The sequence below is a fragment of the Rhynchophorus ferrugineus genome, unplaced genomic scaffold, assembly GCF_030347505.1.
Source record: "Rhynchophorus ferrugineus isolate W39M unplaced genomic scaffold, kcgeb_rfMv2 rfM2, whole genome shotgun sequence".
NCBI classification, from domain to species: Eukaryota; Metazoa; Arthropoda; class Insecta; order Coleoptera; family Curculionidae; genus Rhynchophorus; species Rhynchophorus ferrugineus.
Window position 1 is genome coordinate 23,468,596 of NW_027472581.1, and position 12,385 is coordinate 23,480,980.

Sequence of the window (12,385 nt, forward strand, 5' to 3'; positions counted from 1 at the left end):
CTTATATCGAGGAAGACTTTTTAGGCCAAAAATTTTAACTACAAAAAATGTAACCTACAACTAAATGCATTCCAACAAACGAAATTTGCCTTAGTCAAGCAACCAGGAATAGCTGTCGATGACAGAAAATATTTAAACATATATTTTTGGCTGTAGCCGACGCGCTACTAGCTCTAACTTTTATACGGTAGATTAATCGTCGTTTTTGTTGTACGTAAACCAACTACGGAGGAGTAATTTTTAAAATAAAATTCTGGCAACGTTGTATCGCAAAATATCGGTAGGCAGTTTTATAGTCACACGATCTTAAGCAGCAATATATTCGAACTATGTTGATTTATACGTTAATCCAGAATAAGAATGTTGGACTGAGTGTACTATTGTGATAACTATTGTAAATGTCAAAATGTGAATATTTTGGGGTACACGTGATATATTTTGCAATCAGTGGCTTCGAAAAGGAGAAACTGCCAAGAAATTAGAAATGAAAATTGGTTATTTATTATTTCCAGGAAAAATTTATAGTGTAGATTTCCATAAAATCGGTAAAAATAAATACTTGATAATTTGTTATTGCAGGTGGGTGGTTAAGATACTAAAAACTCTTTTAAAAGTTCTCAAGCAAAATTTTAGATCAGCAGTGTATTTTTTAAATTTAATATAAATTTTATAAACCATAGCAGATTTTTTCTTTTTAATATATACCCTATAGCGTAGCTTAATTCACACTCTCATAACTAAAGCGCTTGCTAGTCGGGCAAGGATATGTTGGTTTATTTTTTAATGCTATAATTGATTTTTCGAACTGGTTCACAGTTTTCAAAGTATATTTTGATAGAGACTAGTTTTTTAAAAAGGGATAGTTTTCTTTAGTATAACTCTCATATGCTCATGTAATGAGGCATGTAATTTTATCAGTTATTTTCGGATATTCAATATATAATTCTTATCAATTGCTTATAAATCTACTCAGTACAATATGTAGATGTACAGTATTATGTGAACTTATGCAATAGTTTCCACTTTGCTAAAAGGAATAGTTAGGATCTAATTTACAGCGTTTTCACCATTTTCAAAGTGTATAATACAGAATAAAATTCTGTTTGTTTTTCCTCCATGCGAGCCTAAACCGTTAATCCTACTGTAATTAAAATTTCGTGGGTTCTACTGCTTTCGCCCACGAAACTTCCTGTTCCGAAAAATCTACATCAATGATTTTTAAAAAATTGAAACAATAAAAATATTACAGGAATTTAAGAAAAAAATGCTATCTTCAGATTTATTTTTTTTTTATTATTTAATTAATACATTGTTACTAGTGGTTTCCGTCTAACCTACAATTTGTCTTTATGCTAACTTAAATCTAGGTATATACCTAGGAGGACTCATCGGCCCTGACTCAGTCTCGGGTTGTTATATGTAATGCTTATGTCTTGGCTTGTATGTTATATATAATATTATATGTCACTGCTGTATTTTTTATCATATGCACCTCACTACACAACATTACACAAGATCAGATGGTTTGTTTCTTTTGAGTCTGTGTCCTGTTCTGGTGGTATCCAAAAGTTGCAATATTTCAATATTAGTATGAGAATGGAGTCTTTCCTCATGCCCCCTTGCAATTCTCTTGATTTGTTGACTGACTGGGTATCTGAAGGTATCGATGTGATACATTTGAAAAGCATAACAACCAGATGAAAGAATAAGCAAAGTTTTCAAGCATATCACCAAAAAAATGCAAACAGGTATAGAACGTATAAACGCAAAGAACCAATAGCATTTTCGATATTGTTAATTTCAAGTATTCGAAGCTTAAAATATAAACACTTGCCACCACTTGAAAACAACTGGAAGCTAACACTTGGAATGGAACACTGCCCTACAATTTTGATTGAATTACCAACGTCGCAATATATATTATATCGCACTCATTCAATCATAATTTTACTACAACTAATATGAAGGCAAAATAATATACGCAAAAACAGAATTCCAAAATATCCAGGTATCTAGTAGTTAACAATTGTAGGTACTTATATAAAATTTTGTTATATAAATTATTCGTTAGTCTGGCTAAAATTGGAAAACGGCTGGACCGATTTGGCTAATTTTGGTTTTGTAGTATTTGTACAAGTTGATAGAAGGTTTATATGGCGAGCATTTAATATTAAATAATTGCAACAAAATTGTAAAAACGACATTTTTTTTTGATATATTTTAATATCTCCTATTTGCCAACGCGGATTTATCTGGACTGAACCTATAGAGTTTAATGTAGGCTCCGAATCAAGGTTCTCGGCATTAAGCCTTCTGACTGGCCAGTGACCATCTCAGAAGGCATCCGGTCTCACCGAGCCTGGTTACCGGCGTAATTGGGTTGGTTATTTCTTGTCGGATTTTCCACTGTTTCCTGTATTGACTTTTACAATAACGAACATAAAAGACATCCAAGCCGAAGCAGAACTGCAACCCGAGACTATCACAACAGCAGGAAGACCGCCCTGCCGTCTTAACCACTGCTCCACCTACACTACCGACCACTATCAAACCGCGATTGAAATATATAGTCTAATAAAGGTTGAAGATAATTTATGGGCAGTGTCCGTTTAATACCCATATTTGTCCCATGAATTATATTTGATTCAAATGTAGGTTTTAAGTTGTACAGCAGATCACTTACTGAAGCGATCCTCTACATGTCAGGATAATTATATTATATAACGGAGATAATATAATAATACTTAACGCCCACGGGCAGATTGTTAAAGGTCTAAGAGATTAATAAAAAAAGAACTACAAACATTTTTATCAAAACAACGATTAAACCAAAATGTTGAAAATATCATTGGATTGAATAACATCTGATACCCATAATATCGTCATCAAACCTAACAAAATCCTTAGTAGCTGCACAACAAATGACTATTGTTATTGTGGGAATAAATTAGCAAGATATTTATAGGTGATACAGAGTTTGCCAAATCATCTAGTTAGTAATAAAAAGTCAAATCCCAATGCACCTGATTTACCGAAGTACGGAACATTTACACAATCGATTCCCACAAATCTGACAAAGGTTTAGTTGACGTTATCCATAATTCGCCTAAATGTGTCAGATTAAAATATGAAATACAGCGTCTCAAAACAGCTCAGATAGTATTAACCCAATAATAATCCATTATAATTTGTCCGTTGTCATTTGATGCCATCCCTGCCGGGCATCTCGGGCTATCTCCCGTCCGAAGGCAAATCGTTCGCATCCACAAGTTGGAATTCGGTCGGGCTCCGAAATAATATTTATAACCAATTTAAATGGTTTATCTTTAATTTAGAAATAATTACTTATTATAAAGTTTTAATTGATCGCTTCCGGGTGTATGAATCGATAGTGCATTTGAAAACGGGCTAATGGAGAAGACCGGTCGAGAGGTAAACGAATTTACACTTTATTAATTAATTGGTTGTTGAGAACTGTATTATTTATAGCTAGTTCCCTATATATTGGAACTATAAATTAGTTTTTAGTCGGTTTGGTAGTGGCGGATTCGAAACCGTATCAGAAATACGCCTTTTTATTTTATGTTTGTAATGGTCGTGACGAATTTAGAATAGCAGGTTCACAATTTTACGATTTTACGATATAGATATATCCAAAGCCTTCGACCAAGTGTGGCACAACGGTCCAATTTTTAAACCAAACGAACTAGGTTTACTGGATGACCTAATATTCCTAATTTACTCATACTTGAAACACAGGTGTAAGTAAAGGTGTGTTCAAGTAAAGATTGATGACTCATTTTCTTCTAGGAAAGCTTTTAACTGGATATGGCATTTGGGATTAATCTACAAAATAAGTAAATTGTTATCGCTGAATTACTGTCCACTGCTGGAATCATATCTTTTCGAATACTATTCTATATCTGCTCTATACTCCTGATATCCCAAGAACATTTTCTGACGACACAGTAATAATGGCAAAAATTGTATCTCGTCTAAGGCTATACAATAAGTACAAATGGCGGTCAACAAAATCTACAAATGGTCTAGAGCCTAAAAAATACACCTTGGTAGCTCCAAATCTGTCCATGTTAATTTTGCGTTGCGGCGAATTGACAAAAACTTAATTACACTTGACGGATTCCCTATCTGCTAAATAAATCGGAATATATCTCTACGGTAGATTATACTGGAAACATCACGTGAGACAGAACTCAGAGAAAATTAGACTCATTGTCAAGCAACTGTACTGGTTAGTCAGAAGATACTCTCAACTAGATCTAAAGTCAAAGAGATTGGTTTATCAGTCAATCCTAAAACAATTTGGACCTATGGAGTTGCAATAAAACATCAAACCAACTAGTAATCCAACGCACTCAAAACAAAGTTCTACGATTAATTACCAATGCTTGAGGTGATCGCGTGGTGCAAATTCTAGCAACTACAGTATGAACCCAAGCAAAACTATTCATTCAAACTTGGAGCATTCTAATCGGCTGATTAAAACCATACCCACTCATCAGTCGCCGGATGTAAATCAAATATCGTTATGTCACGGGTACTCAATGTATTGTCCATAGATAGCACCTACTTTTTCCAATATTGCAGACAATTTAGAACGCTGTACGTCTAATGTATCTATATGTACCCACGAATCGACCAATCTATTGGCATCTTCAAAAAATGTGAAGCGTTGCTCAGACAGATTACGTTACATGTATCGGAACAAGTAGTAATCAAAAGAAGAAAGGTCTGGAGAATACTGTGGGTGGGGTAGCACTTCAAATTTGTATATTTAGTGACCATGCTGAAAACTAAAGCCTGTCAATGAGACTTCACCATGAAGTTGGTTACAAATTGACCCGATATGATTTAATATACAACAACATCATGTGTTGTAAATCTTTTAAAATTAAAATAATTACATAAGCTTGACACAATAATTGATTACTTTAAAGCTTCCCGCAAATGCGATGTACTTGATATAAATTCAGACATATTTAACGCACTCAAAACATGTTTTGTTCACATTTCGACGTATGATTGAAAAGCCTGTGTGAAAAGTGAGGCTTCAACATGAAGTCGATTACAAATGTAGTCAATGCGATCTTGTAGTGCCCTCTACAACCCTCTAGGCCACTGCAAAAAATACACTCACACCGGATTCTATAGCAACGCTAGAGGATTGGTACTGTTTAAATTCCGGTTCCGAGTATAAGAGAACAGCACAACGACATTTTTCTCTCTCTTTTCCCTTTATTATTTCACTTCTTTAACATTTCTGTATAACCTTATATATCAAGCTTGTAGTGTTTAAGTATAAGCTGGTAAAATAAAATTCATCAAATTATTTAATAGACAAGAAACCAGATTAATTATCAAATTACATAATCTAGTCATGGGATGAGATTTTATTGACACTTCTTAAAGGTTTGTCATTAGTTAATAATTTTCTGCGTTTTTTTTTTTTGAGAACATTTGATCGCTCGTTCAGCAGTGGTAGGAATCTATTTTCTTCTGTTTAATTGACATTCAAATCTTGTAGGAGTATTTACTGGTCTTCATACTTTTCCCGTGTTATGTCCGCTGTACAGTTATATCTATGTAATACCTAAACAAAAGGAAAAATACTTTTCATCGTAAAAGTAACCAAAGATAAGTTAAGCCAAGTGTTCAGTAAAGAGAAGATTAAAACAATCTTTAACACAAAATAGTATTTCTTAGTGAAAAATCATCTAAACTTAAATAAAATTATATTTGACCTAAAACATAAGATAAAAAAGAGGAAGGTATAAATTATATAGTAATACATTGAAATAACCCTTATATGATATACATTTAAAAGAATTATAAAAGACGACAGAAAAGAATATAAAAACTGTATATTGATTTATATGGTATATGTATGCTATACAGGAACTTATACAGATATCGAAAGAGATAAAATAAAGATAATAAAGATAGAAAATATATATCTGATATGCTTTTACACACCGATATTGACATATTAACTTAAAAAAATCAATTTAAAATGAAATTATCATATTAAAATCAAGAGTGATTAAACTACCTTACTTCATCTAGTAAATCGAAACCAATCCAAATTTGACTTATATAACTAACCTCGATGACAAATGGAACTGTCAAGAAATATATGTATTTTATTATAATATTTTATTATATAGTGATGTACGATAAACCCGCTTCCTTATCGAGAAGATTAGCGTTGCGAAATATTAAATTATATTTGGGCCATATAATTTATTTTATGATTTATTTTCTTGTTTCAGAAAACCAGTAACGGATGACGTCAACTGGCCCTTGTACACGAAAGAACAGCCGCAATATTTTATATTCAATGCCGATAAGAATGGAATCGGTCGGGGACCGCGCGCACAAGCCTGTGCATTTTGGAATAACTTTTTGCCAAAATTAAGAGAAAATTCAGGTAATGTTCGAGTATTATTTAGTTGTATCTTATGTATTAAAGTTGACTTCGGATATAGTTAATGATGATTAAAATTGTCATCTATGTTATGTAATAGTTAGCATTGGGAACTATCGACTGAAAACAGTCGATAGCCGCAAATCAGTCGAAACAGCCGATAGTCAAAAAACACGGCTGAAAATACTAATTACTATTTTCAGTCAAATGCACGGTTCGACTGTTTTATTTAATTCGTGATGTCAGACGAAGATGTAGGAATCCGTTCCTATATAAATTGTGAGAAAGGAAGGGACGGAGATAATTGTTTATCGCATTTAATTTTATATGTGCTTATATTTTCCTACAGTATTATAAGCGAGACGGTGATGTACTATCCTTCACGTACAATCTTTAGAAAAGAAGAAGAAAAAAAAATTACTGAATACTATTAACATGCAATTTATAATTTAATTTTAATCGAATTAAAATTACTATTTTATTTGAATTTATGTGGATCTGCAAAAAGGAATGGAATTTGTCTATGGAATGTAATAATACCCCACAAAAGATTTATCGTTATATTTTATATGTTATATTATATATTTTATTTTAATGTGTTAAATGCTATTTTCAAATCATATACTATAATAAATATAGACACTACATTAGAACTTAGGCAAAACATAAAAACTAAGGATGCACAATAACCATAAATACAACGGTAACTATTTATATTTCGGGAATAGGAAGAAAAACAAATAGTTAAGCTGCGAATATATTTTTATTGTTTTTCAAAGTACTCAAAGTGTGTGACAAAATGTTCTACTAAATGAGTAATTAAATGGCATAATTAAAAATGATCTGAATGAAATAATGTAAATGCTTTATTATTGAACGGAAATATTTTTTAACAAAAATCGAGAGAATAATCGAAATATTAATTATTATTGCCATAAAACAGTGAAAATATTTTACTATTTATCATTCCCAATTTTAATCATTTTACCTTATCATATTAACAATCTTGAAATATATCGTTCCAAAATGCTGTTATATAGAATATATTGTTATTTACAAGCAAGTTACCAAAAAAATTATAAAACTACATATATTATATATAAATCTATGTAAGCATAAATTGGATACATTTTTGTCAAGGTCGCGGCTAGGACGACAGAGCCAGGACGTTAAAAATCGGTACAATCAAACAAGTAGAACAAAAATAGTATTTACAAGTTTACGACTGAAACAGTCGATAGTAAATAGTAAAAAAATCAGTCGGACCGAATATAACGACTGAAAACGGTCACTGACAAATAGTAGTAAAATCAGTCGAACCAAAAATAGCGACTGAAACAGTCGATAGCAAAAAGTAGTCAATTACTAAACAGTTGATAGTCGTTCTCATACCTCTTTCTCATAGTCGAATTTCAGTCGGTAGTTCAGTATACTAATAACACATATTTAACGGAACTGTTTATACACTCTTATTATTACATTGTTCTATACTATAAGTTACATTAAAAACTAATCCTGTGGTGTACAACTTTCAGATTAATATCTACCAACAATCGTCTCCAGAACAATTTATAATCATTTTAAAACCAAAGCTAAAACTACTCGTCATAACAGTAATATATTTATTTTATACAATATAAGTAGTAATTAATGAAACAATCCAATGGTTTCCTCAACGACTTTATGTGGGTTTATTTACATAATCTTTATAGTTTAGATTTTTTATTGACGATTTTTATACTCCCTTCGCTTCTGGAATCTTATGCGGGCTTCACCAACTATTTATGAATACAAAACAATGGTAAACATTTCAGTTAGATTCATTTCCCATCCAATCTATTTTCGCCAAGGAAATATTAGTAGGAGCAGCATTAATAACTGAGAAGTGACGCTAGCGAATGAAGTCATAATTCATTCCATTTTGCTAAGATTCGATCCTCCCACAGCATCGATTACGGGGGCCCTGTCCGAAAAATAGCTTGTTTTCAACGTAGTCGACGAACTACATTCAAGTGCCAAAGCGACGATGAGGCAACGGTATCTGAAGGACCGGAAGATACCAACAGCCGTACCAGATCGCAACCGTACCAACCACAACCATTTCGATGTATCATATGTTTCAGAGCCCTTTTCATGCAGCACATTTTGTTTGGTATATCAGTATTTTGTATTTGATTTTTTTTCATATATTTTTGTATTTTTATTTGCTTAAAATAATTGCATGTAATATTCCAGCAGGGGAGTATTGTAGCGACCTTGAGGCATGTCGAATTTTACATCGTGAAATAACGGTCTACAAAATACCCAGAAATATAATCCCAGATGTTGAACACGGGCGGGGTGCCAGCAGCGCTAACTAGAACGCGATAACGAATAGCTGGCAACCCCGAGACTTTTATCTGGGATGTAATTGAAGGGTATTTCCATTCATTGAGTACTCGACCATCGTTTGGTTTAGACGTGCCACCATCGACTGCCCTAGCGTCGTTACCAGGTAACACCGCTGCCATCCGTTTTATCTATTTTGTATTTTCCAAATTTTTATATCACTTCAATAAATAACGGTCACATAATGTAAACACCATTGTTTCATTTCGTTTTACCTCCATTCACCGAGCTATATCTAATTACCCTAAAATACCAAAAAACAAAAACATTCATAACCATCAATTTTTTTCAAAACAAGCCCGTAAATCTACGTTTGTTCTCATTCAGTTCGGCTCCTCATTCAGATAAATGCAAACTTCCCATTACCTTTTAATTAAAAATTGCAACGTAATACGCGAATGATAAACATTGTTGAGAAGCGTAAAAGTTGCATTTAAGAAAAATTACTGCCTCCGTAAAGTTCCCCGGGCAACGAAAATATAAAAGAATAAAGCAGCTTTATCTATTAATCCTTAAGTAAAAGTTTAAAGTGGAGATTAGATTAAGTCCTATAAAGTTTCCCTCGATAGTCTTCCAGACACTTTAATAATTTTTCAGACGGTTTTGACACCTTGTTTTATTTATCTATTTTGCTGGTGTCTCGTGAAATGAAGTGACATCAGTTGGGGTTGCAATATGCATAAATTATTGCTTGCAAATTGAGTTAGAACGTTTTATGTTTCGAAAAATTTCGATGTTTCAGTGAAAACATTTAATAGCCATACTGCAGCTCAAATATCGTTTAATGCAATTAAAAAAGGTTATTATAAGATATATTATAAATTTGAAAAAGCATTCTTATAGCATGATATATCGTTGCCTTAATATAATAATATATTATTTTCGTTGCCTTATTTTTGCTGAAGTTAGTAGGGGTTAGTGGAGTGTTTTTTTTTTACTCTTTCTCATATACATGGCAAATCACTTGGTTAAGCGATCTCCTGTATAAGATATTATCTTAATCGGTTAGTCTTATTCTAAACCTTATTCTAAAGTATATATATGTCCAGTAATCAGATCAGGTGGCGTTAAACGTTTTAGTCTAAGTTTAAGTCACTATCACGTCGCATAGCGAGTACATTGGGATGCACTGACACTCTTTCGAAGTACTTCACACAAACACGTTGAATTACACTCGATATAGGTTCTAGAGGACTATCGGGTTGTATCACTTTATTTGATATATAGTGCGGCGCATCAACAATGGCACGCAACACTTTATTTTGAAACCGTTGAATGATGGATATTTTAGATTTGCTAGCGATACCCCATATTTGGATTCCATATGACCAAATAGGCTTGACTATAGACTCATACAGCAATAACTTGTTAACTAATAACAATACATTTGATGTCATTTAATTCGAAGTTGTTTTCGTTTAGAGAGTATGTGCTTCTTCCTGGTTAGGCGTCGATCCAAGTACATACCGAGATATTTAACATGCTCTGCTTAGGGGAGTTGACGATGATTGATATTCACTGGTGGACATGTTCTTCTAAGCAGGGTAAACATTACATGGGTGGATTTTGTTTCGTTAGCTTTAATGCGCCATCTTTTCAACCACAATTGTGTTTAGGTGGGTTTGTAAGTTTATTGATGCTGTGACTGGATCTTCATGGGATGCTAAGATTGCTGTATGGTCTGCGTATGTTGCCACAGTAGTTATTTTTATGGTGGGCAGATCGGCCGTACACAGAAGATACAGTACTGGATCAAGTACACTACCTTGCGCAACTCCTGACTATATGGGATGTAATTCGGTATGTTCATCGCCTTGATTTACAATCAAATATCTATCAGTGAGATACGACTTTAGTAACTGATAGTCCGGATGGGGGATAAGTTTCTTTAACTTAACCTGCAAGCCCGTATACCATACTTTGTCAAAAGCCTGAGATATATCTAGGAAAGCAGCTGAACAATATCTTTTAGCATTTAGGTCAGTGTTTATTTTGTTTACAAATCTATGCACTTGTTCTATAGTTCCATGCTTATTGCGAAAACCAAACTGATGTTCTGGAATAATATTTCTTCTTTCTATCATATAGTTTAGCTCCTTTATGTTTTCTCGAAAACTTTCGAGATTATCAGTAATAAACTTATAGGCCGGCAGGAGGTCACAACTTCTGATATTTTTCCTGGTTTGAGAATCATTAATATTTTAACTACTTTCCAGATGTTAGGGAAGTAATTAATTCGTAGCATAGTCTTAAATATAAATATTAACAGTTTTATACACTTTTCTGGGTTCTTTTAAAATTTTACTGGTAATTAAGTCTTAACCAGAAGTTTTTTTAATATAAATCATTTGAAATGCTGAATCTAGAAAACTAGTCATTTTATTTTCGTCATCTTTATGTAGCTGAGACTGGAAATGTTTAAAAACATTTTTTGAGAAAATGTCGGCCTTCTCTTTATTGCTTCTAGCCCAATTATTTATTTCGTTTGTTTTAATAGGTGGGATCCACCGTTTTGAAGACGATGATACTGAGGGTTCAAAGTGACGAAAGGAATAGAAATTTTACCTGTTTCCCACATTTCATCACAATTATATTTGCGACTTAGGCAAAGCGTGATATTTTTCCCAGTGAATAAACATAAGTAGTTTTGAGCCAATAAGTTCCATTGGTTTAGAGGGAAATGAAAACAAGTGGAAAATTTGAAAAATTCAAGAAAATTCATCAAGACATTGAAATTTATGTGAACAATGTTCCTTTATAAACTAACTATGACCTGTTGTAGTTTAAGGAAGCAGTTAGTTTAGCTTTATGCGTTAAGTTAAAAAATTGTATTGAAAAATGTCCTTATATATTTCCCAGTTAGACACAGTATGATATTCTTCTGAATGAATAAACGTATCTAATTATGTGCCAATAAGTTCTATTGGTCTAGAGGGGAATGCTTCTTTTTGATGCAGAAAATTGGAAAAATTCAAGAAAAATCATCAAGACATAGAAATTTATGTGAACAATGTTCCTTTATAAACTAACTATGACCTGTCATTGTTTAAGAAAGCAGCTAGTTCAGTTCTATGCTTTAAAAATGAAACAGTTCTATGCTTTAAAAATGAAAGACTATTGAAAAATGTCGTTTGATTAAAAATAATATTTTAGGAAATTTAAAAGTGAACTTGAAATACAATAGAACATCTTGGCGTATCATTGGAAGATACAGGTCAAACAGAAAAATAACTCGGAACATTTAACGTGTGTATTAAGATACATATATTTGTACAGATATATTAATACAGATATTTATAATAAAAGCAAACATCGATATCATATGAACATAAATATTATATCATGTTTCGAAACTTGTTTTGACTTTGAAATTTTGCCTCAAAAATTAACGTAGTGGATGTTGGTGACAAATGTTGCATGGAAAAATAATTAAACAATGACTTAACAGATACATTTGGACAGAATCAGGGAAGACTATAGGACAGTATGCTGAATTATACGAAATATGCTTATAGAATGGCGTCAAAACCATTACTTAAAAAGATACTGGAA

At 32.6% G+C, this 12,385-nt stretch overlaps 1 protein-coding gene across 1 annotated transcript in view; it reads left to right on the forward strand.

The window, feature by feature from the left end:
* Positions 1-12,385, forward strand: part of Ace (Acetylcholine esterase) — a 331,041-nt gene that overhangs the window by 287,878 nt on the left and 30,778 nt on the right. The window contains exon 5 of the mRNA XM_076394392.1: positions 6,291-6,448. Coding sequence (XP_076250507.1) covers positions 6,291-6,448 — 158 coding nt within the window. The remainder of the gene's footprint in view (positions 1-6,290; positions 6,449-12,385) is intronic.